The sequence below is a fragment of the Oscarella lobularis genome, chromosome 18 (genome assembly GCF_947507565.1).
Source record: "Oscarella lobularis chromosome 18, ooOscLobu1.1, whole genome shotgun sequence".
Classification (NCBI taxonomy): Eukaryota; Metazoa; Porifera; class Homoscleromorpha; order Homosclerophorida; family Oscarellidae; genus Oscarella; species Oscarella lobularis.
Window position 1 is genome coordinate 1,309,055 of NC_089192.1, and position 26,076 is coordinate 1,335,130.

Genomic DNA, 26,076 nt, shown 5'->3' on the forward strand with positions numbered 1-26,076 from the left:
TGGCAAGAGAATAAATTTGACGTCATATCCTGCCAGGTTTGTCGGCCCCGATGCATAGAGAAGTCGATTGAGTAGCAGTCCTTTCTGACACAATGGCATGCATGCAGAGAGATCAGAGGGATCCAAGGATTTCTATGACCAATTCAATTAGACCATCAAATCATAAGTCATAGCTATAGCGTAATACACACAACGCAGTACTCCTCCTAACTCGATTTACTCAGTACGTAATTATTATGAGCTTCGCACGCGCTCGGCAATTAGTTGTTAGGAAGCGCCTGAATAAACTGTAATTATTCCTTCCTCTTCGAGCTTCCGGCGAAGTTCTACTTCTGACGTCAAGTTATGAACTTCACCTGGTTTACTTTCTTCTCTGATACTCCAATAGTGTTTGTATTTGCCTTCCTTGTTGAGCCCATACCCAAACACATTCACCTACGTCAAGAAGTCAGATTTTTCTGTGCATCATGCAGCCGCTGTTTCTTTCTTGTGCATACCTTGTTGCAAACATGAACAGCGAAAACTAGAAGAGTGACTCCGCTTGATGGAACCGCTGTATTGCCCGCCATCCACCTTTTCGTACATCGATACACGTCTGGATGAATTATAAAGACCTGTGAGGCGTGAGCGCATTGCCTTGTCGGTTAGCCAGTTTCAAGTCGCGTGTGGCCCGGCTTACATCGGATTGATTGATGGAAAGTTCTGACGATGCTCTTCCTGCAAACTCAATTGACTTCAGTGCAGAAGGTATAACGAGCAATTTGTTTGGCTTCTTATAGAATCTAGCTATGCGACCATGGAGACTTTGAAACGTCGTCTTTTTGCCGACATCTGCTTCATATTTCTTCGTAATTGCCGAGTTCATTCTAGACCAATACATAGAATATATATACATATACATACATATATATACATGTATATTGCATATATATAATTATTGCAGATAACTTCTGAATGCACTTGCCTTATTACGACGTCGTGGCTATCAATAATGGAACCGTAGTTAGATCCCATCACGTTATCCGAGTTACCGACAACAGCACACGAAATTCTTCCTTTCTCCTTTCTCCACTGACTGAAAATGTCTACACTCGAAACTGCTTTCAAAACGCCTGGAGAAATCTGAAGAAATTTTCTGTCTGTGAAATGACCGAATTTGGAGCTCTATAATAACGCAAAGAGCACGTTAAGCCCACTCTTTCGTTTACGTGACAAGTGCACCCGTATCGCTTCAATGGATTCTTTCGATACCGGTCGATCGCTCCGAGACCAAGTGGCATTCAACGCTGCATCGTATCGATCGCAAAACCATTTGGAACGAGTCAAAATGAGACCTAGAAGATAGCGTGCAGGCCGATCGAGACACGTACAATAGCGATATATCGTTGTTCTCGACTCACGTACCACACGTCGAAGTCTCAGTTGACCGCGTGCACGAACGCTCTCTTAGTGTCAGTTTGTAATTGTAGATGAAGACAACAGCCAGGCTCAAGACAAAACCGACCGATAGAGGATACAACTTCCTTGGGAGAGGCGTTTTCATTTTCTGCGCACGAAGGAGACTCGATCCAAAATCCGGGTCACGTGATCGATTCTCGTTCTCTGGTTACGGCAGAGATATAAAAGAGTACAATCTCTGGTTACGGGTGGTTACCCGTATGCTTCTGCTCTTTTGGCGTTTTTTCTCTTCGCTACGTTCATTCTACCAATAGCTATCTTATCGATCGAAGTGCTGAAGGTACGGCTAGGCTATCGAAGTGGGTAATTTGATTCGCCAAGCGTCTAATCGCTGAAACGCGTCGTTGTTTCTGTACCATTTACTTTTCTTTCGAGCCCTTTGAGGCTTCAACGCGAAAACCCCACTTTATATATGCACTGACGCTCACCCGAATGCCAACGATGTCCTCGTAGAATGCTCCAGTCGTTCAAACCGGTCTTGAACGAGTGCCGTTGGAACGACTGGAGCTTTGTTCGAAAGAAAAGTAGATGGTACATTACCACACGTAGCCACCCGTAACGACCCTTGCTTCAACAAAATCGATCACGTGACCCGGAGTTTCCTATCCTGTCTTATTTTAAATCGCTTGCGCGCGCGCGCGCTGACGGCGACTGACCTGTAGGGTATCCATCGCGGCAGATATCAACCGCGTTTAACCTAATTGGTCGATGGTCGATCACGCGACGCGTGACATACTAGAAAAACATACACGTCACAGAGGCGTTCACTGCAGAGCCGTATATACGGCTCTGGTTCACTGCTCTGGTTCACTGTACCGTAGGCCGGCTTCTTTTCGATTTCTACGTTCTCTCGCCGTTTGCTGACACAAGTTCGTGACTGCTTGAGTCGAAGCAACGGCATATAAAATCGAAGCTGCTCCGAGCTAGAAGCCCGGTTTGGTCACTTATCGGTCGATCGTTCGCGTTGGTCGCCACGCGCCGCGAGACTGCAATCAGAAAAGTATGTCATTGTGTTATCGCTTCACTCCGTGCTCAGATCGCTTCTTTTGGAAGCGTTATAACTACTAAGTCTCTCCACAAGCTCAACAAAAACGAGTCGACCTACAGCTAGGCTTGCACGGTGAATGGAATGAGTTCCAGCGTTATATATTGCCATTTCTTATTTAGCAAAGACTTGTTTTATGAAACTCACAACACCTCCCTCCAAATTAATTATAACCGCCCTAGGAAATAAGTTCGGAACCCCCATGCAGTCGTTTCATTTGCATGAATTATTTTATGTGGAGCTGGGCAATCTAAAAGGAGGGTGTTTTAAATCAATGCTCAGCTCGTCCGCTCGAGCCGCGGAGAGGAAAAAGCAAGCGAGAAGATGAGTAGCGAACGAGCTCATGAAGGAAACACAATCACGTGCTGCTTTTTACGTGCTTTAATCTTCTATTCTGTTTTTTCTTCAACTGCGCAATTTAACCTTATGTCAAGTGAACCAGTGTCCTTGCCAGGCAGACAAAACAAGGCTAAAATCAGGCATCAAGCAATGATATTTGCAAATCCTTGCTTGTATGCTGCCTTGACCAAAGTGCTCTCCGAAACTATGCTTGGGCATATTTTCTGAGGCACTGAGGCGAAAGAACAAGAAGCTGCTGCCTGAAACAACTGCAGAAAAATTTATAACGCGCGTTAGGTAGCTAAGACTTGGATTGCAGCTCTCAATCGAACGCTGCCGCTTGCAGCAATCTGCTCCTCTGTTTGTTGCTAGTGCGTTCTCACGGCCGCCCTGGGCAAAGGCCTAGTTGAGGATGCGGCGAGGAACGAGGCGAACGGGCAGCGCGATCGTTTACTCTTTTCGCCAAAAGCTGATACAGGTACGTAGCGGCGAATGGACTATCGTAGCTATTAGGCAGGAATCTCCCGCAGTCGAATCGCTGAATTTTGTGTCGCTTTTTGAGGATTTTACTAGTCAGACAGACACTTGCCGCATTTTTTTGTCACCTCGTGATGCTGACAATTGACGTCAGAGCGCACGAGATGTGGAACGATGATCCAATGAGAGTAGAGCTGACGTCACCGTATCAGTGTGACGTATTTTCGCAGATCGAAAGCAGCAAATATATCTCGCAATGGGAGTCGATCTAACAGGCGGCTGGAAATTCGGCAAGTTCCTCATCTTCTTCTTCAATCTCATCTTCTGGGTATATATGACGCGGAGGTAGCGAAAGCCTCCTACTTTCTCTCCTCAGATCTTCGGCTTGGTTCTCATCATCATCGGAGCAATCGCAATGGTACTTTAGAAGAGACTTCTCGATCGTCCACTGACACGCCCACATGTTTTAGGATAAATACGGTAATATCTTCAGTCTCGACCCTAATCAAAGCTGGACGTCCGGCCTGTCACTCGTCATCGCCGTTGGCTGCATGATCTTCGTGATCGCCTTTTTCGGATGCTTCGGCGCTCTCAGGCAAAATTGTCCCTTCTTGTACATTGTACGTCGAGAAGAACGAAATATGAAACCGAATTTTGACGTTGTTGTTTAGTTTGCCCTTCTTATGTCGATTGTGTTTTTTCTGACGATCGCCGGCTTCGCTCTTTTCGTCAAATTTAAGAAGCAGGTTTGGTTAATTGGAAGAGTGTCCGACTCTTCTGAGTCTGCCACTAATTATTATTGATAAATTTATGATATTCTAGATTGAGAGCAGATTGAAGAGCGCCATGATTGATAGCATGAACAGTTACAACGAAACGGGAACCAAAGACGTGTGGGACAGCATGCAATCCAAATGGGTATGGTATATTCGCTGTTATTGACTTTGAGGAGAGGAATTCATTTTGTTCTTTCTTGCATGGTTAGCCCAAATGCTGCGGAACGAATAATTACACTGACTGGTGCCGTCTTTGGGGGATTGTGCCCGAGAGCTGTTGCATAGACAAAACTATGGATTGTCCGTGGCAGCGGTAAGAGCACAACCAACATTCGCCAAAACGTATGTTATAGTGACAGTATGTGTATTGGAAGTCGTTGTATTCTCGCGCGTCGTAGGGTTGCTATGAGGAGACCATTGGGTCAGTGGACAGTCATTGGCGTGCCGCTGCTGGCATTTCTGGTATCGTTGCTCTCGTTGAAGTACGGGCATAATCAACGCTTTCTAATCAATCTAATTAGTGTTATTGATTTTTAGGCTCTTGCTGTGATTCTTGGCTGTGGTTTGGCTAGGGCAATTTCAGAGGGCAAGTATGAAGTCGTCTAAATGCACTGTCCACAAAGAATGGTGATTGAAAGCAGGACAATGTCGGCGGTTTGAGTAGGAATGCACATGATGCGATGAATAATTGAATTGGCGATGATTAATTGAATTAGGGAGGGGCCCCCGCCGATTTCTGCGCAATTCTCCTCTTTGAACCGACAGCGTTCAGTCACGAAGGTCTTCCTTGACATGAGCTCTTGAGGCGTGCGAATTAATTAAACCATGTGGCAATTATTTGCTTCTCGCTTTCTTCTCTTGACGCTACTTGCAGCACAATGTAAGCAGCCTGTAGAGAAAAGAATAGTTGCACGTCTCTGGCAACGCCAATATATGCCCTCAGTCGATGAGCATCATAACGGTCTTATAATCACCGTTCTTTTCCGTCTATACGCAGGTCTTGCTCAAGCGCATATACAAATAACTTATCCCGACGTTACCTCTGGCGTGCCAGTTGAGGTGAACGAAGAAACGGACGTCAGCATTACAGTCAGGGTAACTAAGCAGAGCGAGCGCGTTGTGTACAAACAGAGGACTCAGGGGGCGGTGTCGCCCACCCACACGAGGGAAAAGCTAAAAGGGGCGTATATGTCTTCTAGGCGAGGATAAGTACGGGAGCGGTTAGACCGTTCAAGTACGAAGTGATAGGAGGTAAAGTTGCAGGATTTTAATTGGGGGGCTTCAAACCAAGAGTTTTTCTCAAACGCTCAGTGTCTCCATCGAATTTCGACGGCGTCTTTACTTTCTCAAACGCCTTCCTACAGCGTCTTACAGCATGCCGCCGCGGCTGCTTTCAGCTTCAGTCATAGCAGAGTTTCCATTATCGACAACGTTGCAGTTAAATCGTAAGTCGCAGCTGTAGCTACACGGTACTCAAAGCCTCGTGCCTTTCTTGGCAATTACTGTAGTCGTTTGTTCGGAAATGCCTGAATATACTTTAATTATCCTTCCTCTTCGAGCTTCCGGCGAAGTTCTATATCTGACGTGAATTTGTGAGCTGTACCTGGTTTCAATTCTTCTTTATTAGTGTAATAGTGTTTGTATTTGCCCTCCTTGTTGAGCCCATACCCAAACACATTTGCGTTTAGAAGTCAGATGTTGTGTGCATCATGCGTGCCGGCTTACATCGGATTGTTTAATTAATGGAAATTTTTGACTGTGCTCTACTTGCAAACTCGATTTCCATCAGTGCAGATGGTATATCAAGTATTTTGTTTGGTTTGTGATAAAAGTTAGCTGCAATGCGAGCGTAGAGGCTTTGAAACGTCATCTTTTTGCCAACGTCTGCTTCATATCCCTTTGTAATTGCGTCGTTCATTCTAGACCAATACTACATATAGAATATATAACTTCTGAATGCACTTGCCTTATGACAACGTCGTGGCCATCGATTATAGAACCGTAGTTAGATCCAATCATGCTATCCGAGTTACCGACTATTTTACCAATATTTAGAAAAGCTATTGTAACAGCTCGAGCTTATAATTCAGCCGCCTTGCAAAAGAGTCAATTGAAATTTCTCACAAACAAGAAATGCACTGACTCTTACTTCGGGATTACCCGGGCTACTGCATGCTGCGTATACTCGAAGATCGTCGGATATGTTTGTTTGCTCTAATGAAAAGCTGCAAGGCTGATCTAAATCGATAATAAGAACAGAAACGCTGCCTAGAGTGGGCGTGCATCGACATTGATTACCTTTCGAAGTAAACATTGAAACAGCTTTTCGAAGTCAGCAATAGAAAAACAGATATAGAAATTCGCATAAGACCCTGACAAAAGATGACGTCATTCACAGAACTACAGTACGCTACGTACGCTAGTTCGTATCTAGTTCGTATCTAGTTCGTATCTAGTTCGTATCTAGTTCGTATCTAGTTCGTATCTACGAGCTCTCAGTCTGAAAAGCAATGGCAGATGCGATTTGGCTCTCGGAGGAAATAGCGAGTCGTCTCGCGAACTTCGTCGCAAAAGGGTCTCTTTTGAAGAATCTTATGCTAAAGGGTTTCGTTACGACATCCCAGCGAGAAGAAATCGAGCGGTTTGCGCAGGAAAACTGCGAGAAGGCGGCGATAAAGCTGCTCAGTTATCTTCGAGATCGACAGCAGCCCGGAACTTTCGACGATTTTTGCGACGTTCTGAAGGAAACGGATGGCTGTCAAGATCTCTATCGCTTTATCTTTCGACGACGTTCCGGTAAGTAATGGTCTCTTACCCAGACTCTCGAGTTATTCGATCTAACGCGGTATGGAATGCAGCACCTCCCACTTTCATTTTTGGTGACGTACACAGTAGTATAGAGAGAGTCTGGGTACTACGTACGCGAAGGAAAAACTAACGACTCCCTAACGGTGATAGTTATGATGTTGGAGCAGATTGATCACGACTGCTTAGAGCAATACGGTGATCAATTCTTTATGGGCGAGTCAGCGCGGTTTGTTATGCGTATTGGTACCATCGTCTTGCTTCTGTTTTTTTCACTTCTGCTATCGTTTATTTGCGTCGTGGTGGTTGTGGTTCCACTATTAGGGAATGGGGATGGAGCGGATCCTAATTACTACCATCCATGTGGGGATCCATCCATGTGGGTCCAAGCAGTTGCTGTAGTGGTGCTGGCTACTGATAGTGCTGACGCTGTTATACGTACGCTGCAAACTCGATTGCCTTTTGACGATAAAAAACTCTTTCGCCAAACGGTTACGATTTGCGAGAAATATAAATCTCCTTTAGATCACATTTTGTGTCTTCTCGAGGGATATAAAAAAATATGTTGTCCAATCAGCGACGGAGCAAATGACCGGTTTGTTGCTATGCGACGAGCAAATGACACGTTTGTTTCTAAACTTTTGGAACTTTCTTCTGACTTGGGAATTGCGGCGAACGTTTCAAATTTGTGTGAAAATCGTCTGATTTTGATCGCACTCTTTTTCGTGGCATTATTGACCGTTATTTTGATAGCAATCGGATCGTTTTTTGCACTTCGTCCGTTTAGGCTTTGGGTAAGCATTTTCTACAACAGTTCCACTCTACAGCGCTAGCAATTTTTTTAGCTTGGCAAGCGATGGTGTCAACGTCTTCATGAAGCTTTTGGCTCCTTTCCGCCGCGCTATGGGGAAGGTACAACGCTGTCATTTTTTCAAAAGCAATACGAGTAGAGTAACCGCGTTGCATGTAGGCGTTATATCAAAACTTCTGCTGTTTGATTGGGAAGAAGTGAAGTGGTGGGGGAAGGCACTATTCAGTGACAGAATAGGCCACGATATTAAAACTTTGCGCCGTCAAGTAGCGAAATTTAGCGAAGTATCATCAAAGGGGGAAAGCGTTCCTGTCGCTGTTCTTCAAGACCTAATGGAAAGAGTTGAAAGTATTAGACAACTACTTTCATTTATTCCAGAGTTAGAATTTGAATTTAAAAGGGAGTCCAACGATGTCTTACAGGTGAGAGAAGTCTTTGATTTCTTTTTTCTTTAAATTTTATTCTAGAATGTTTGTGTCCTCGTATCCGGGCAAAAACCGAACGAACCACCCGGTTCTGTACACTCTGCTCCGATAGAGAAGTTGGATTCTACAGATGATTCCATACTTCTTAAAATGAAAGAACAAAATGTGCACCTGAGAAGGACTGCTACTGTTTCAAAGTTAGTGGACGAGTTAGGTAGCCGACTGGTGCTCCCTAGCCACTTAATTAGCTTGGATATTCCTCCCGGAGCTTTGGCTCGCGGTAAGCGTCAGAAAATAACTCTAAGCCTTTTTCTGTCAGATCACAGCGTGTGGGTGGAAGGAAAGAAAGCTTTCTTATGGCTTTTGGCTTTGTCTCCCAATCTGACGTTTCGGAAATTTGTATCGTTTCAGTGTCCTCACTCATTTGATTTTAGCGAACTCTCTGGCACTCGCATATCATTACTCTACAGAAGCAATTCGCCATCACTGTATAGCTTAGTGGGAGAACTCACTCATGAAGCTCGTGTCTCCGTGTTTAGTGATGCAGTGGTTAGCCTCTCGTCCGATCATATTACGTATCATACGAAATCGTTTTCTGATCATCTGAGCATCGCAACAGGACCGTTTATAGTGACAGTGCAGTCGTACGTGTCAAAGAATTTTGTTCCTGCTAAAAGAAAAACTCTTGCAGTGAAATTAGTGTTTTCTTGTTCTTGTTTAGAAGTTCTTCATCGAATTAGAAAGTGCATGGAAGAGACAAGAGAGAGTTTGGAAAAGAGGAGCGGTGATCAATTTTCTTGTTGTGCAGAGACACACTCGTGTTTTGAAGTTTCTCTTTCAAGCATAGAGAATAACTTTTGGACGCCGGTGGGAGTTGATACTATCACCATTTCCGGAGAAGACTTGCGAAAGACTCTTGACCACTCTAATGGGGCATTGAACCACTGGATTACTGAAACCTTCATTCTTGAGTGCGTGAATACGCCAAGAGAGCATGGCATCGCGCTGGAATGCAACTCTTTGCGGAGAGATCCAAATGGTGAAGTAAAAGAAACACCGCATACAGTATGCGTATCACTTGAACCCAGTGGTAGCACTAATTGGTGGTCTATTGCCGTCGGCATATTTTCTTCGGTCATTGGCCTTTTTGGAGTCATCTTCGTCGGCGTCTGGTCGCTCTGGATGATAGTAACGCCGTATACAGTACGCGTATCACTTGAACCCAGTGGTAGCACTAATTGGTGGTCTATTGTTGCTCCCGTCGGCATATTTTCTTCGGTCAGTGGCCTTTTTGGAGTCATCTTCGGCTTCTGGATGTTAGTAGTGAAACCAATAAAGTTGTTTTTAGCGCCAAACACCAAAAGAAAGTCTTCGATTCGAAATCCACCGCTGTTTATAGGTAGCGATTTCTGTTTGCATGCAGCAAAGCCAAACTGTTCTAGTGCTTGTTTTAGATGAACTTCCCAAGGAGGTGAATCCTGCTCTCACTCGCGTTGTGGCTAGACTGATAGGCGCCAAATGGGAAGAACTTGTGATCGTTTTGGGGGGAAATAGCAATGACGTAGAACAGTACAGGCAAAATTCTCGCAAAAATTTTAATCGAGCAATGGAGACTATAGAGAGTTGGGAGAAGGCCAATAGGAGTCACGTAGCCACAGCTGAGGCCCTTATTGCAGCTTGCGAGAAGTGCGGCATTCATAAAGAAAAAATTATTGTCGCTTACAAAAAAGAAGTTGAGTGTCCGTGATTCTCTGCAGAGCGTTAATTGAAGCTGCATGAGGTGACATTTTTGCGTTAAAAGATTATACACTGCATGTAGTGTTGCGGTATGCTCTTCTTAGAATTTTTTGAATATCACTATTCCTTTCTATCACTAACGAAGCGATCACACAGCTTGCAGCTTTATGCATGTTTCATTAATGCTAGGGCCGAATTAACAAATTTTCGCCGCGTTAGTTAGTATTACAGAATTGAATACTATCTAATACAGTTTTAAGTCTTTCCTAGCTCACAGTACACTACCCAAATCCTTTTTAAGTATCTTAGTGCGGAATTCCTATTTTCTACACTTGCTGTTGTAACTTAGCTATGTTACGGTCAAAGACTCCCCCACGGGGCCACCAGTTTCATTTTGGTAGCGTCGATCCGTGTGTGAAACTGCAAAGCTGCGTTCAAGAGCGATTAGATAAATGTTTTAACTCAATTTCTTCCGTTTGGAATTGAAGTTGTTTTTCTTGTCTCTCTTCTTAGTTGCTTTTTTCAGCAAGTAGACCAGAGATAAAAACGAGTAGACTTACCCTAACAGGCTAGCATGTTAAATGAGTTCCAACGTCATATCTATTGCCTATAGTCAATTCTTTTTTTCAAAGACTTGCTTCTATGAAACTCACAACGTCTCCTTTTAGACCGCCCGAGCAAATATGACCTGGCGACTGGCGCTTCTGGCGACAATTGGCTTGCCAGGTATACAAGCTGCGGATTTTTCAAGTCAAGCACAAGCACGCTGCTATTGTACCAAGCTGGACTCTCTTCACTGTTTAGATGCCAGTCAAAATTGAAGCTGACGTATCCGTGGCCTGTAGTTCCAATTACATTGCTAAAATCAATGCTCAGCTCGTTCGCCCGAGCTACATAGAGGAACAAGTTTTTGTCGGGAAAAATGTCTCGGTGTGCATGCAGTAAATTGCACAGTACTATATTGTGTGAATAAACGGTCTGATTGCTTACGGTACGATTGATATCGGGCTCAGTTTAATTAAAGCACGTAGAGCGTGCTATTACGACGTTTTTGCCTTGAGGATTTAAAAAATCGTCTTGAGGATTTAAAAAATCGTCTTGACGATTTTTGCCTTGACAATTTTTGCCTTGAGGATTTAAAAAATCGTCTTGAAGATTTAAAAAATCGTCTTGACGATTTTTGCATTTACGATTTTTAAAAATCGTCTTGTCGTCAAGACGATTTTTGGATTATTGCCTTGAAGACTTTTAAAAATCGTCTTGACGGACTGGTACGGTGGCGAGTGTTTAGGCGGCGGTCGTGGTCGTCCGATCTAGTGTAATCGCCGTCTGCGAGGACAATCAGGGGAGTGTTCTCAGTCTCACACGAGAAATGAGGCGGCGCGTGCCGTGCAGACGGCACGCGCCGCGTGTGCCGTCTACGAGAAGCAGACGGCACGCGCCGTGTGAGACTGAGAACACTCCCCTCACCATGGTACCAGTCTATCACGCCTCCCTATGTACACTACTCTTCTCCTTAGAATTTAGCCGGAACTGTTGCCGAAACGAACAAATCGACGTCGCCGGTGATAAAAACCGAAATGCTGGAAAAATTCGGGTCCACGAGTGGTCATCTGCCCTCCAACGGTTCACATATAAGCTAACTTAAGCGTTAACTCCGTTTGTCAACCTGTCGCTAGCTCTGCCCTAGCTCTTTCGCGTTTAGTAAGCTAGCTTTTGCGCTCGGGCTAACAGTTGCGAGTGACAGGCAGCGCTATATAGGGGAAGCCGTGCATGTTGTGTCCTCGGTGATCGTAGGGCAGGGCTCGCTCTTTTCGAAAATGTCACAGAAATTTGGAAGTATACCTTTCAGTTCTTTTGTGTGCCGATATATGCGCTTATCGTTTGCGGCATTGGGTTCTTCCTAGAGCATGGGGGAAGTGGCGGCAACTGAAAGAATGTATATGACAGAGATATTTGTGTCTGTCGAGGACTTGGTTAGGTACTTCAGGTTGCTCAAAAATTCTATCATGGGCGGCGATGCCCGCGCGTTCATTTCTGCAGCAGCAGAGGCTATGATGAGCAGTACAGCAAGCGTGACTAGCTGACTCTGAATGAGCGGCAAATGAGGCGCGTGGTATTTTGACTACGGTAGAGAGGCGTTTCGCTTATTTTGACTGGTACCATGGTGAGCATTTAGACGACTCACCACGCTCCCACGAGAAATAGAAAATTGATACCGTCACGCCTCCCTACCTAGTATACCACGTCTAGACAAAACACCGCACGCACCTCATTCACATCGCTCATTTCAGCGAGTCACAATGCTGAGCTCCTTAGCGTGGCTTCAACTGCTGCAGCGACGGACACAACGCCATCTCCCAGGCCCCTCGCGCATAGAATTAATTAAATGATGAAGAGCGATCAGTACCTAACCAAGCCCCAGACACGGGCACATATCCCTTACATATTTCTTATGTCAGTTTTCATCACTTTGCCCAAGCTCCGGAACAACAAACCGAACGCCGCAAACGCACATCGGCACGACCTTGAAAACAAACGAAAGGTAAGCGCTGAAACGTATGCACCACCCACATCAAGAAGCCCGGTAATTAGATGCAAACGAGCATTCCAAACTTCTCTCGGAAAGCGGAAACGTATCCACCCCCAACATCAAAAAGCCTGCTAATTAGATGCAAACTAGATGCAAACGAGCATTCCAAACTTCTGTGACGTCACATCCCGTTTCACGAAAGGACCCAAATTTCTCCAAAACGAAAAGAGAAGGACCCTAACAAACACCCAGGTGCACAACTACAATCTATCGGACACCAGACGGACACACTCGCGACACCGCACCACAGGCCACTTTTCCGGTATGCCCGTTAGTAAATTTTTATAACCAAAAACTATGTCTCGGTACTCAGGTACCGAGACAAAAACTAAGCGAGAAGATGAGTAGCGAAAGAGCTCATATGGAAATGAAATCACGTGCCGCTTTGGGAAGCTCACGTGCTTCAATACTTTTGCTTCAACTGCGCAATTTATTTGCACTAGAAAAAATTTTTGTCAAGTGAACTAGTCTCCTTGGCAGGCAAGCACAACAAGGCTAAAGTAGAGCATCAAGCAATGATCTGCGCAATTCCTTGCTTGCATGCTTCCGCAATCGACTTTATCTCTGACACTATGCTTGGGCATAATTTCTGAGGCACTGAAGCGAAAGAACAAAAAGGGAGCAAATGCAATAACGCGCGTTAAGTGAAGTTGCTCCAAAGAAGGGATTGCGGCTCTCAATCGAACGCTGCAATCGGCTGCTAGTGCCTTCTTACGGCAGCCCTAGTCTGAGGACGTGAAGTGGAACGTGTGAACGAGCAGCGCGATCGTTTGCTCTTTGCGCCAAAAGCTGATAAGGTAGTTGCTGTACACCGAGGATTTTAGACAGACACTTGGTTCAGTTTTTGTCGCCAGAGTGAGCGCGTTGTGTACAAACGGAGGATTCAGCTAGGGGCCGGTGGGCGTCAGGGGGCGGTGTCGCCCACCGGCCCACACGAGGGAAAAGCTAAAAGGGGCGTATATGTCTTTTAGGCGAGGATAAGTACGGGAGCGAGCGATGTTCGATATGCCACCTCAAGCAACATTAGCTACCAGAATTTCTCATGCAGAACTTCTTCTGTCTCCGCTCTTAAATCAGGCTCTTCCGGCCTCGATTCTTCTCTAGCATCTCTTTCCTCTTTATCTTTGTTTCTCTCCGCCAGGCAAACAGTATTTTCGTTCGTGAAGATGCAAGGCTTTTCCCGTCAATTGTGTAATTGCTGGGGTAGGACAGCCCATGCAAACGAGAAGTTGACTGTTGTCACATTTGCTGTGAGTTAGTGAAAGCTTCCTATTCACCTTTAACACACTAAATGACACTGAATGGCATTCACCGACAGCTTACACCATATAGAACAGTTTTCACTATGCAGATCAGTCTACATCATACAGAACAGTTTACACCATGCAGGACAGTTCACACCATGCAGAACAGTTTAAACAACTAACTTTCGACTGTAACGCGTGGTAACAGTTAGTCGCCCTCATCAGTGAGAGAAAGCTCAACTTCGACTTTTCTGGCAGGAAATACTAGAAGCAGCACTCCATTGCTTGGCCAAATCATTTTGCAATTTGTTTCAAAGTCTATGGGAATTTGAAACGTTTCAGCAAAGTCACCATACCGGAATCCGTCAGCTACAAGCAATTCGTCATCGTCATGGGAGTAATCGGGATTTTCTGAGTTTGGTGCTAGATCGTGGTTATTTTGAGCAATTCTGCTCTTCTTCAGGTAATCGATAGCCGTCATTTTTTCCTTTCTTCCGCTGACTTCAACACTGTACGTCCCTCCCAAAGACTGATCCGACTTTACGTGAACTTTGATTGACGACTTCTCAACACCAGGAATTTCGAGCTGTATTACTTTGCATGGTGTACCTGCTTCGGATCTGTACCCCACAACAGCTCTCTATAGAGAATAGCATTTACGTTAATCTGAGGAGATACAAGTTTAACCGTACAGCAGGGGAGAAGCGCTCCAGGTCGTTGTAGTGCTGGAGTCGTCGAGAGTCCATTAGTGTGATGTCAACCTCTGGATCTTCTTTTACAGGCTCAAATACTAACTCCGAACCTTTCTTCACGTCGATTTCTTTGAAATTCCGCAAGTAGGTATTGCTAAGAATAGTGGAAGAAAAGCGGCAGAAGGCTCCAATTAAATCAACTGCAGATTTCTCCTTGCTTGTTGGTGAAACAGAGCTGTTCATCCACGTCTTGAGGAAATTGAAGACTAAATCGTTATACTTCTTTCCTTCGGTATTGCCGTCAAACATTAGACAGACATGCTGCGTCGATAGCTCTTCTTCGTCGTGGGAGAAAACAGAAATACCGCACTGCTTACTGCGCATCTCCCCAGGGTACAATCGTGTGGTGCTAGCCTGTTAGAGTAAGAAGTAAACGCAAGTGTGCGAAGTGTTTTGTATTAATTCACGTATATGTAATACCTCAAATAGCCGATCTCTCTCAGCAGCGCTTGATGCGCGCTCAAAGTTGTGAATTACGTACACGTCCAAATTGCGCCTTCTTCCTTTCTCACTGTGATCTGTTCTGCACAATGACGCCCATCTTCTTTGAATTTTATACAGGAGGTTTTGGTCTTGATAGGTGGTCTCGTTCATGACAACAATGATGCAGTCAGCAAGGCGAAGTGAAAGATTTTGAAGAAATTCTTCGTCCAGTGCCAAGTCCTGAAATATGTTAAGTTGTTTCGCATAACAGACCTTAGACTTCATTTCGTCTTCTTCTATCTTGTGTTGAGTCCGTAGCTTAACAAGTTTGCCTTTGAGGTCTAACAGAGAAAATTATTTCATAAGAAGTCATTCAAATTTCAAAGAAAAGCGACACGTGTATAGGCTTTGCTCTAATTTTAGCTAAGTATGGCGCATTGCTCACCTAGACTAGACGATGCACTGTCACACTCCTTGCCTGCAAAATGTAATACATTAAATGCAAGAAACAGTATTACAAATCAATTAATACCTTGTGGAACATGGGCTTCTGCTCCTCTTCCTAGAATTAGTATGGTTGAACTCACAGTATGCAGCTTTATAGTACCTGATGCTAGGTTGATAGGACTGTTCGTGCCGGCACTGTCAAGAGCAATGTGACGGTACGTTATGCTCCCTTCCGTGGATTGCACCCATTTCAAACAGAGCCCACCCGTTTCAGTTTTGGCGTTGTCTTTCTGCACAGAAGCACTTTCAGCTAGTCGTCGCAGTATCCAAGTTTTTCCTCGGTTGTAATTGCCCAGTATGGCAACAGTAGCTCCGGACAATTTTTCATTATCTTTAATCAGTTTCTCAACTGAAGAAGAAAGCTCCGCAGTCCACACACCGTCTTTTAGGCACAATAGAGAAGGAGAGCAATGAAGAACAACATCGTAGAAGTCTTCCTTTTTGGGCTTCGAGTCTGCTCCTCCCATCTAAGGAAACGTAGAATCACTAGAATGACTATACACTTCACTGATTAATTAAAGACTGCTCTGTTCCGCAGGTTAGTGTCTGGAAAAATAATAAATATTATCGCTGCAAAATGGTAAAATGCAGAGAAGACAAAGAGTGCATAGCAGTCGTTGTAATGAAACACGGGCGCTTTAGAGAGCGTAAACATGACAATCAAAATTCGGACTAAAGTGCAAGTGACGACATTGCAGACTACATTTTTAACGCAATGCGACGCTGCGTTAGGTTGCGCTGCTTTGCTGCGCAAGTTAAAAAGCTACAAAAAACTGACTTGGTTCTACCCGTTTGTGGGTTGCGTTAACGCAAGACAGAACAGACCATGATCTAAACGCTACGTGGCCTAATATTAGCAAACCCGGCTGAAGCCGACTGTGACGGTATGCTTCGAGAGCGAGTGCATGGGGATAAACAGCGCGTAGGAGTTAAGCGGGATAAGGGGACACCTGATGCTGTTATGTGCGATCACTGCGAAACTGATTCGTTGCACGGGCGCTTCTCATGGAACTTGAAATCGATCCATGCAGATCAGATCAAATGTTTCTTTAGTCTTGCGAGAGACCGAGCGTATTCACTTGAAGTGTCAGCAGAGACGTCAATCGAGAACAGCGAAACAGGAAGGATCACACGTAAAACTGCGCTCAGAACTCAACGCTCTCCCCTAACTCGATCTCCTTCTGCTATTGGCGCTGAGCCGTGTCAAATGCAAGCAAGACTATACCTTTACGTCAAAGAAGCGGATCCAATCAAGTTATCTTTCTCGATCAAGAAGAGAGGGCCAAATAACGACCGCGCTAGCTGGAGAAGAGAGCTGAAGTGCCTCGTCACGCCCTCTGATCTGTTCAAAACCAATTAGCGAACGCAGTGCCGTCACGTGATGGGCGTTAGCCAATGTGGACATAGAACGATCTCCTGACAAAACGTAATACTCAAGCAGGCATCATTAGCTGCATCCGACCCAACCGGTCGGTTTTAGAAGACTATGGTTGTAGCCCAGATGGCGAAGGGATTTCGCGCCCGTATGCGGTCGAAACAGACAAACGAAAGCCGGCGAGCGAACGTCCACCGATCGGTAGCCCTAACGCGAGAGGCGCGGCCCTCGACCAGCGACTATCGAACGCAAGCAATGCGAAACTAGGGCGCGGTCACTCGGCTGCGCAGTCAAAACAATGCGCATTGCGCAGTCTGAAAAAACAAACGGGTTTGGGGTGTCATGGACGTTTCAAGTTATCTCCGCATCTTCTTTGCCTTTGTACTTGTTGTTCGCTGTGTTGAATCGACCGACGAATGCAATCGCAATACGTGCTGCTGCCCAGCTCCAATGGGGTCGGCGAGTATCCAGTACGACGCAAGTGGCTCACGCACACTCGCCTCAACGTTTGACCTCAAAGTCGACTCCAATATAAGCTGCGGAGCGAAAAGCAAATCGGGAATGGTGTCCTTTGCCTGCCAAATTACCGTCCACGCTAAAACGGCCGTTTGCGAGGAGAAGAGCGCCAAAATCCAAACTTTTACTGCAACAAAGAAGAACAATACAATTACGGTTACAATGCCGTCGTGCTCGTTTGAGCTCTACTGTCAGAAGAATATGGAATGCGTGGAAGAGGAAGTCTGGCGCGGCCAGTACGACGCGCTTCCGCCCTGGCCATACACTGATGCTGATTTTCCCAAATGCGATCCGATCGAATGCTGCTGCCCCGACAAGAGCAACAATTTCTATGTGTCAAGAAGGTTTGACGGTCAGGAGGGGTATCGCTTTGCGTACGTCCCCTCGCCGAATGCTCAGTGCGGAAAGCACAATAACGTGTTCGAGAAATGCAATTATGGGGTAGACGACTCTCAATGTTTTGTCGTAAATGACAATTGGCACGCGACGAAATACTCAAACAACTACTTCACTTGGAAGAACGACGAGAATTGTCAATGCAACGCTGGCCTGAAATGCATTAGCCCTTCCTGTCGTGGCGTCGCCTGGGAAGGAACGTACCAAGTTATGAGCGCTGCTCAAACAACATCGGTTTTCAGCGCCTACTACGCCATTGTGTCTTTCCTTCTTCTTCTGATGCAACTGTCTTAAGTCAACTACAGGAAGTCTGAGAAGAAAAAGAAGCAAGTGGCAATGTCCGACTCACCTGCCTATGATAATCAATCCGGGTACATATATACGCGGCACCGACGTATGAATATGTTCAGTCAATGTCTAGTCTTTGAATATTTGTAATTTGTGAATGTGTTAGAGCCAACTTATGAGCTAGGCTTAATCAGAGCTTCATAACAAGATAGGCGTGCCGTACCCCACGGCATGACGGGACGCCACATGCCAGACGGATTCGAAGCGGGACTTTCGTCCCAATAATTCTTACGTACGAAGCTGTGATTCGACACGCCCTAGCGATGACACACGTGAGATCCCGGGAGAGCATTAATTAAGATGAGCTGTCGCTCGTTTATTTGCAATTTCTACTGCTGAAGCGATGACGACGAGGAGTGTGTTATCTACTTCCACGGTGAACTGCTTTGGTGACGTCAAAATAGTATGGTTGATGCATGTTTTCGACAGCTGCTCAAAATGCCTCGTCGTTTAGAGAGATATTCGCCACTGTGTCTATTCCTTCAGCAACTAGAAGAATTTTCACTGGGTGGATGAAGTCATCTGTGATAGGATGAAGTCTCGCTCGTAAGACCACGTTTCCAAAGCAATCCAGCTTTGATTTGCTGGACTAAAGCGGTGTAGTATGAATCAGCAACAAGTCCCGCTCGATGCAGGTCCAGTGTTACGTAGCCGGGCACCGTGCCGTTGGATAAAGTGATCCTACCTTTCGAATTTTATACTTTCCACGTATCACTTCCAAGAGAAAGTTCTTGAAAAGCAAACTCTTGCACTGGAAGACTGGCTACGAGCGTAGAATACCGCCAAAATGGCAGTAGCGTCGCTACGCTATGCTAATACGGGAAGTCGAACATTCCCCGGACAAACGAAAGCAAACCAGCTGCTAAAACGAAAGCAAGCAACCTAAGAGGTGAGGGTGCAACTAGAACGCCGAATGACTTTGTTTTCTACGAGCTTGCGTCTCGCTTTTCTAGCCTATTGCTTAGAGAAGAGCCCAGCGAGGTCGCATGGTGTTCAGTATGTTTCAAGCCCACAACGAAGCAAATCTTGTTTACTCTACGTCCTTTTGGCGCTGTAAAGTCCGCTAACAAGAGAGTCGTCGATCTGGCGAACTTGTCTGGATTGACAGTCACATCGCTCATACTGTCCATACCGGACAAAGAATTCCGATTCAAAGCAGGGCAATGGTTCGACAGGAGAAAAAATTTTTAATATTTTCCTCGGGGTCGATTTTTTCATACCGGGTTTATTGGTTGGTGGATTTTCCATCACGTCGACTCCAGCCCATTTTGCTCGTCGTGGAACGATCGACATGGCCGTCAAAGAGAGCAATCAACCGCCGGCGGTTTGGATTCATCGCGAGGCAAAGGCTTGTAGTCACGTGACCATTCGAGTCGGCGCCGATTTCTATTTTGACGACGAGAAGATCGACGCGTTGACGTTGTCGAATTTTCTGTTTGTTGATCAACTAAGGAAAAGAGCAACTAAGACAAAGAGCAGCTTGCACTAGCTGCTTGGTTCAGTCGGAGCAGATCACTCCAGTGTCTTCACCGTGGGAACAGTTAATTGTCTGCACCCCACCGAGCGAGACTGTATTCGATCGGAGCCTGAACATTGAACGTCGATCATCAGGAATTCGCGAACACAGATCGGTCGAAATCGCGAAGTCGCGTCTAGGTCCTGAAGAACTTTCTAGGGAGTTTTTAATTGTAAGTCGTGAATTTAGTAGCGTAGACAGACTAGACTCACAGAGAGCGAGATATTAGGTCACGTGCGCGGAAGTAGGAGTTCTGGTGGGACGCACATGTACACATGATATGATGTATACTGTAAACAAGCATGTAAATTGAAATGAAGGAGGCGACTGTTCTTCATACTGGAGACGGGCGTACGATATAGAAATTGGCGATGGAAAATCGTCCCTATCATTATTTAGTACAATCTCACAAGGACACGTGATATCAATTAGTTTTAACCAATGCGGTAGCAGCGTTGTTTTCACCAGCTCTGGGGGAGAGATAGGGGTGGCTAGATCTTTTCTCGTTTTCCCCGAGCGAAACGTCAAATCGTTGTACCTGTCTTGATCGGTGTGACTCCGTGGACTTTTGGCTCGCCAGTTTTTACTCAGCTTGGCGATGGGTCACCACGCGGTGTGCATCGTTTCAGACGCCGCCCGTTTTCTTCTCTCCTTCGCATTCCTTTTTCTCTCACTGCAAACGGTGTCTTCTCAAAGCGATCCATGCGTGTCGAGGAATCCAGAAGGTACGTTTTTTTGCAAATAGATTGACAAGCACGTTGACGATCTCCTTCTTTAGACTTTGCCAACTACAATCCATCATCTGGCATAACTTGGTTGAATACTCCGTACAATTTTGATGTGCAGCCGGGAACTAAAAGCGGATTTTCCGTCGGATTTATCAAAGCTGAGAAATCTGGATCTACGCTTTTTTACACCATTGCTAGTGATCCTCAAGATCTTTTCCTCGTCGATTTCACCACTGGTGAACTTACCCTACAAAACGACATTGATGAAAGACAAGCTGCTCTCGGAACAATGGTGTTTTGCGCTTCTTTTTTTGCGTTTTCTGGATCGTCTCAAAGCCAAATTGGAGTAGGGTTGTATCGAGCTGTTGAAACAAACCTAAACACGCCAAATTTCACCAAGTCAACTTATGATGAGACAGTGGCAGAAGACGTAACAATAGGTAGCACTATTCTGACAGTTGATGCCACTGACGCCGACACAGGAGAGGACGGTCGACTGACATACAATATCACCAGTGGAAATTCAAACGGTGTCTTCAAAATCAACTCAACATCAGGACAAATAACATTAGAGAAAGCATTGGATTACGAAAGCCAGACAGATTATACCTTTACCGTTACAGCAACAGATAACGGAAAGACGCCAAAATCAGGCTCTGCAGTTGTCAACGTGCCCGTCTCTGACGTCAATGACAATGCTCCGGAAATCTTGGACACTCCCATTGCTGCTTCAGTTTCTGAAAATGCTGCCGTTGGCGCCAAAGTTGTGACTATCAATGCCACGGATTCCGACAGCGGAGCGAATGCACAAATCATATTCTCCTTGTCTGGTTCGTCGTTATTCGCGATCAATTCGTCTGCGGGAATCATTACAGTGAGTGGACCGCTTGACTACGAAAAAACCGAATCGTACTCTCTGACCGTTACCGTGACGAATCCAGGGAGAACAGACTTGAACGGCAGCGCCGTCGTCACCATATCTCTTCTCAACGTCAACGAGCATGCGCCAGTAATTGTACCTGATGTCTTCGAAAAGGTGCTCCTCGAAGGGGCCCCCAAAGGAACCGTTCTCGTTGTCTTCAACGTCACCGACGCCGACTCAGGAACCAGTGGCGAGTACAACGTCTCGATCGTCGCCTCGACGAACCCAAACGACACGTTTGCGATCGAAACGAACGATCGTTTAGTCGTCAACGCAGCGCAACTCGATTACCAGCCTTCGAAGAGCATATTCGCACTGACTATCGTAGCAAGCGATGGCGGCAAGCCTTCGAAATCGTCGAACGTTACGGTAACGATAGACGTGCGTCCGAAGAACAGAAACGATCCCGTGTTCGTAAACGGCTCGTCCGTCGCCGTCTCGATGAAAGAGAACGCGCCTATTGGAACGTCCGTTTTCTTGGCTCGAGCGACGGATAGCGATTTTGGCGTCGGCGGCGAATTGACCTATTCTCTTTCTGGCGACGCCACGGAAAGATTTGCGATAAATACGGCAACGGGTTTAGTGACCGTAAACGGCACGTTGGACAGAGAAATGAAGGAGAAATACGTGCTCGTTGTCGTCGCCTCTGACGGTGGTGCCTTCGAGTCTGGGAGTGTGAGATCGAGCAATTTCACCATAGAGATTGTTCTGACTGATGTCAATGAATTTGGACCGCAATTTACCAAGACTTTTTTCTCGTTGCAAGTGAATCAAGATACGCCTAAGGATACGGTCCTTCAGAGTTTCAATGTTTCGGATGCCGATGCAGGTGACAATGCAGCTTTCGATATAACCATCGATCCATCCTCTAATCCGCACGGGGAATTTGCTATCAACGGCAATGGCGATTTGATCGTCAATGCAACGCAAATCGATTACGATCCTCTGCGCAGCATTTTTAATTTGACGCTTGTGGCTACAGATCGTGGCGATGTTCCGTTGTCATCGACAGCCGTGGTGCAAATTAAAGTCTTGTCCTTGAATAAATACAGCCCAGTTTTTGTTAACGGGCCTTTGGCGAATGCTGAAGTCAAGGAGAACTCCCCAATTGGAACGTCTGTTATTCGTCTCACAGCGACGGATGAAGACAAAGGATCTGACATTACGTATAGCATCCATTCAGACAACAGTGGAGGAAAGTTTTCTATTAATTCTTCTACTGGTGAATTGACGGTAAACGGCTCTTTGGATCGAGAAACGGAAAGCGTGTACGAAGTAGTCGTGATTGCATCCGACAGCGGATCAGACCTTTCTCCTAAGCGTTCTAGCAACACGACAGTCATCGTGATTGTGGCAGATGAAAACGATAACGTTCCACAATTTTCCCCAACGTTATACGAAGACGTTTGCATCCCCTTTGATTCCGTTCAAGGTCGCAGCATTGCGACTTTTAGCGCTTCGGACGATGACGCGGGTCCCGCGGCTGAAATAACGCTTTCAGTCATTTCTAGCGACACTGGACTAGTTTCCAATATCTTCCGTATTGACTCTGTTACTGGAGAGCTCGCTCTGAACGTTTCGCGTCCTACGCCAGGTGAATATAGTCTACGAATCAAAGCGACAGATGGAGGAATTCCTGCGCAGAGTGCCAACGTTTCTATTATTGTAATCGTCGTTTCCGAGGCGTTCGGAGACCCTTATCTGTCTCCAGCAGCCGACAGTGTGTCCATCTCGGTTAGCACAGCAATTTCGTCTTCAACGCTAACGTCGAACACGTCATTTGAGATTTTTCAGCTACTACATCAGTCGGCCGGTTCAGGCGGCGAGGCGCAGGCGAAATTCGAGGAGGCTATACGAAAAGCCGTTACTGATGCGAACAGCGTCGTTTTCAAGAACAAAACGCCGGCCTGGGCTACCCTAAGGCTTTACTTTTCTACGGCGAAACTGACGGAAATACGAACGCGATTTGCCTGTCCTTCTAGGAGTGTATCGTCTTGCGGTTCAGGCCTCACGTTCTTTTATCCCACGTTCGACGGAACTTGCAACAATTTGAATAACAACCTGTGGGGCGCCGCCGACGTTTCATTCCAACGGCTTTTGAACGCTTCCTACAGCGACCAATCTTTCAACGCTCCTGTTGGAGTCGATCAGCTAACGACGTCGCCTTCTACTCCTTTCGATCCTCCAAAGCCGAGTCCTCGTCACGTCAGTACTTCTCTTTTGAAGCACTTCAGCGTCGGAAGTCCTCGAAATCTAACGCAACTCGCCTCAGCGTTCGGTCGATTTGTTTTCAACGATATCCATCGCGTTGCGGGAAGTTTGAGCACCAACGCGTTTGGTAGCGGCACGTCTTGCACGTCGTCGTCTGATTACGCTGAACCTTGCTTTCCTGTTCAAGTTCGTACTACTGATCCCGTCTTTGGAACGAGCGGTTCGTCCAGTAAGGTCAAGTCCTATCTTGAATACGCGCGATCAAGGGCTACGTGCAACGACGGAGCTGATTTGTTAGCAGCCAGAGAGCAAATCAATCTTGTTTCTTCCTACATCGACGGATCAAGCATTTATGGTCAGAATCCACTGTTGCTACGAGGAGAGAAAGGACTCCTTAAAGTCAACGCGGTATCGTCTTCGTCTGGAAAAGATTTGCTTCCTGACGATTTGTCAACAAGTCTGCGTTGCCAGGGATCATTGTGTGCTCAAACGGGTGACCTAAGATCGAATGAACACGTCGGACTAACAGCCTTGCACACGATTTTCCTTCGAGAACATAATCGCATTGCTCGACAGCTTGCCATACTCAATCCAACGTGGACAGACACTTCTCTCTTCTACGAAACTCGTGAAATCGTGCGAGGCATGATTCAGCACATTACGTTCGAGGAATTCTTGCCGGCCCTTTTTGGCGGGAAGGGAGAACTCGATACGTACGTTGGTTCTCTTTCATCGGGAGTCGACGCGACGACTGTGAACGGATTTGCTACGGCCGTTTCGAGACTGCTTCTTAGTCAACTTACAAGTGAAGTGAAGCGACTGGACGCGAATTTTAATTCGGCAGGTTCTCTCGATTTTTCAGGCTCCTTTTTTAACCCGCTCGAAATCCGGTCTAACTTGGATGCAATTCTGAGGGGTCTAGCGACGAACTCAGCTGAAGCCATAGACGAGAACATCATCAGTCAGGCGACAGCAGAATACTACAAGACGAGCACAGACTACGGAACAGACTTAGCAGCAATTGCCATCCAACAAGGAAGAGATCACGGTCTACCCGACTACAAAGCATGGAAAGATTACTGCGTGGCTAAATTCGGATCGGCAGGCAGCTTCTCTAGTGGTGTAGCCGCCTTATTGACCACTCTTTACGGCGATTCCGATAAGGCCGATTTGTTTGCTGGAGGTATTTCGGAGGACAGTGTTGGCCTGGGTCCCGTTTTCAAGTGCATCTTATCGCTTCAATTTAAACAAGTGCGAGACGGTGATCGGTTCTGGTACACGAGGTCCGGAGTGTTCACTTCAGAGCAGTTGACCGAAATCCAGAAAGTGACTCTATCGCAATTGGTTTCTAGAAACGGGGACGACATCAAAACGTATCCGGTGGATGCGTTTAACGTTTTCTCGTCGAAATCCTCCTTTGCAGGGCAAAATCTTGATTTGGGCAAATGGGACTTGTCGGTTTATTGCCCACCATCTGAGCCGAGAAAGCCTGCTGTTCTCAACGGCACAAACAAGAACGCCAGCCTATTGGAAAGCGAAAAGCCTGGCGCGTTTGTTATATCAGCAGCAAAACCAAATCCTCTGCCGACAGTAAACCGAATAACGACGTATTCTATTTCTTCAGGCAACACCGGTGATACGTTCAGTATCGATTCGGCGACAGGCGACATATACACGGTTATATCGCTTGACCGGGAAACGGTGCCCAGCTTTAATCTCCAAATAGAAGCATCTGACGAGGCCTTTGGAAATTGTACCGGACCGGTAACGAGATCCTCCGTCGTTGTGACGATTCTCGACGTCAATGATAATGCTCCCGAATTCGCGGCTTTCAGCCACGTGGTAAATGCGGAACAGACGCTTCCCGTTGGACAGTTCCTTACATCAGTTTCCTGCACCGATGGCGATACGGGAAGTGTGCAGTACAGCTTTCTTTCCGGGAATGAAGACGGCGTTTTTGCCATTGATGCTGTCTCGGGAAACGTCACCCTTAGCAAATCGCTCGATCCATCGAAGCGAGATCTGTACGACTTGACTCTTCTGTGTTCGGACGGGAAGTTCAACGACACCGCTCAACTAACTGTATCTGTAGATGAAGTCAATTTGAATGCACCGGTATTTACAAACGAACCTTATCTTGTCGTTCTGGCCGAAAATGCTTCTGTCGGAACGACGGTTACGACGCTATCGGCAGAGGATCCTGATCTGGGCTCTGTTGGCGATATTCGATACAGCATCGAGTCCGGCAACGACGACAATCATTTTCATGTTGATCCTATTAGCGGTGTTATTGAACTCACCAAAGATTTGGACTACGAAACGCAGCAGTCGTTTTCCTTGTTTGTGAAGGCGGCCGATCGGGCTTCCGTGCCCAAATCAGATACGACCTACGTCAATGTGACGGTCACGGACGTAAACGACAATGCACCTCAATTTGGGCAATCCCTTTATTACGTGACCATATTGGAAAGCGCGGCAATCGGCACATCATTAGCAGATTTAAATGCTACCGACATCGATACCGGGAAAAACGCTGAAATCGATTATTTTCTTATCAACGGAAATAGTGACGGCGCGTTTCGAATTGATGGACTGGGACGACTGTTTCTAAACAAGTCACTACAAGCAGATACCGTTCCTAGTTATTTGCTTACCGTCGAAGCTTCAGATCG

The 26,076-nt window shown here is 46.1% G+C and overlaps 4 protein-coding genes and 1 long non-coding RNA gene across 7 annotated transcripts; 2 read left to right on the forward strand and 3 right to left on the reverse strand.

Moving 5' to 3' along the window:
• Positions 1-129: 129 nt before the first annotated feature.
• Positions 130-3,034, reverse strand: LOC136197866 (CMP-N-acetylneuraminate-beta-galactosamide-alpha-2,3-sialyltransferase 1-like). The gene is made up of 9 exons (XM_065987729.1): positions 2,880-3,034; positions 2,275-2,444; positions 2,115-2,193; positions 1,405-1,546; positions 1,222-1,334; positions 965-1,164; positions 680-866; positions 498-614; positions 130-435 (listed from the first exon to the last, which is right to left on the reverse strand). Exons 3-9 carry the CDS (start codon positions 2,127-2,129, stop codon positions 268-270), a joined length of 942 nt encoding a protein of 313 aa, XP_065843801.1. The 5' UTR covers positions 2,130-2,193; positions 2,275-2,444; positions 2,880-3,034; the 3' UTR covers positions 130-267.
• A 189-nt stretch (positions 3,035-3,223) lies between these two features.
• On the forward strand, positions 3,224-5,561 carry LOC136197870 (tetraspanin-9-like). Its single transcript, XM_065987733.1, has 13 exons — positions 3,224-3,320; positions 3,550-3,647; positions 3,696-3,737; positions 3,790-3,939; positions 3,991-4,065; positions 4,142-4,237; positions 4,305-4,437; positions 4,494-4,577; positions 4,633-4,755; positions 4,812-4,975; positions 5,093-5,190; positions 5,295-5,346; positions 5,407-5,561. The coding sequence occupies exons 2-7, from the start codon at positions 3,576-3,578 to the stop codon at positions 4,410-4,412; spliced, it is 543 nt and encodes a 180-aa protein (XP_065843805.1). The 5' UTR covers positions 3,224-3,320; positions 3,550-3,575; the 3' UTR covers positions 4,413-4,437; positions 4,494-4,577; positions 4,633-4,755; positions 4,812-4,975; positions 5,093-5,190; positions 5,295-5,346; positions 5,407-5,561.
• A 509-nt stretch (positions 5,562-6,070) lies between these two features.
• LOC136197881 (uncharacterized) lies at positions 6,071-6,917 on the reverse strand. The gene is made up of 3 exons (XR_010672623.1): positions 6,394-6,917; positions 6,245-6,333; positions 6,071-6,189 (listed from the first exon to the last, which is right to left on the reverse strand). It is a non-coding gene; the product is annotated as an uncharacterized lncRNA (long non-coding RNA).
• On the forward strand, positions 6,521-10,001 carry LOC136197848 (uncharacterized). 3 transcript variants are annotated; one of them, XM_065987701.1, is made up of 6 exons: positions 6,521-6,891; positions 7,054-7,694; positions 7,746-7,812; positions 7,871-8,133; positions 8,179-9,535; positions 9,579-10,001. In XM_065987701.1, the coding sequence occupies exons 1-6, from the start codon at positions 6,606-6,608 to the stop codon at positions 9,881-9,883; spliced, it is 2,919 nt and encodes a 972-aa protein (XP_065843773.1). In that variant the 5' UTR covers positions 6,521-6,605; the 3' UTR covers positions 9,884-10,001. The 3 variants fall into 3 exon arrangements, with proteins under 3 accessions (XP_065843773.1, XP_065843774.1, XP_065843775.1); XM_065987702.1 differs by having other exon boundaries at positions 9,591-10,001; XM_065987703.1 differs by having other exon boundaries at positions 7,426-7,694.
• A 3,752-nt stretch (positions 10,002-13,753) lies between these two features.
• Positions 13,754-16,790, reverse strand: LOC136197857 (uncharacterized). Its single transcript, XM_065987718.1, has 7 exons — positions 16,618-16,790; positions 15,493-15,859; positions 15,418-15,447; positions 15,331-15,363; positions 14,883-15,226; positions 14,403-14,816; positions 13,754-14,350 (listed from the first exon to the last, which is right to left on the reverse strand). Exons 2-7 carry the CDS (start codon positions 15,857-15,859, stop codon positions 13,919-13,921), a joined length of 1,620 nt encoding a protein of 539 aa, XP_065843790.1. The 5' UTR covers positions 16,618-16,790; the 3' UTR covers positions 13,754-13,918.
• Between the last annotated feature and the right edge of the window lie 9,286 nt (positions 16,791-26,076).

Bases quoted from the DNA above. Each gene is read 5' to 3' on its own strand.
- LOC136197866 (XM_065987729.1), bottom strand. The intron at 867-964 runs GCAAGTGCATTC...GTATTGGTCTAG, and splicing joins AGCCACGACGTCGTAATAAG to AATGAACTCGGCAATTACGA. The intron at 615-679 runs GTAAGCCGGGCC...CACGCCTCACAG, and splicing joins TTTCCATCAATCAATCCGAT to GTCTTTATAATTCATCCAGA.
- LOC136197870 (XM_065987733.1), top strand. From the start codon at position 3,576: ATGGGAGTCGATCTAACAGGCGGCTGGAAATTCGGCAAGTTCCTCATC. The intron at 3,738-3,789 runs GTACTTTAGAAG...CACATGTTTTAG, and splicing joins TCATCGGAGCAATCGCAATG to GATAAATACGGTAATATCTT. The intron at 3,940-3,990 runs GTACGTCGAGAA...GTTGTTGTTTAG, and splicing joins ATTGTCCCTTCTTGTACATT to TTTGCCCTTCTTATGTCGAT.
- LOC136197848 (XM_065987701.1), top strand. From the start codon at position 6,606: ATGGCAGATGCGATTTGGCTCTCGGAGGAAATAGCGAGTCGTCTCGCG. The intron at 7,695-7,745 runs GTAAGCATTTTC...CAATTTTTTTAG, and splicing joins TTCGTCCGTTTAGGCTTTGG to CTTGGCAAGCGATGGTGTCA. The intron at 7,813-7,870 runs GTACAACGCTGT...CGTTGCATGTAG, and splicing joins TCCGCCGCGCTATGGGGAAG to GCGTTATATCAAAACTTCTG.
- LOC136197857 (XM_065987718.1), bottom strand. From the start codon at position 15,859: ATGGGAGGAGCAGACTCGAAGCCCAAAAAGGAAGACTTCTACGATGTT. The intron at 14,817-14,882 runs GTATTACATATA...TTACTCTAACAG, and splicing joins AGAGAGATCGGCTATTTGAG to GCTAGCACCACACGATTGTA. The intron at 14,351-14,402 runs GTACGGTTAAAC...TATTCTCTATAG, and splicing joins TGGAGCGCTTCTCCCCTGCT to AGAGCTGTTGTGGGGTACAG.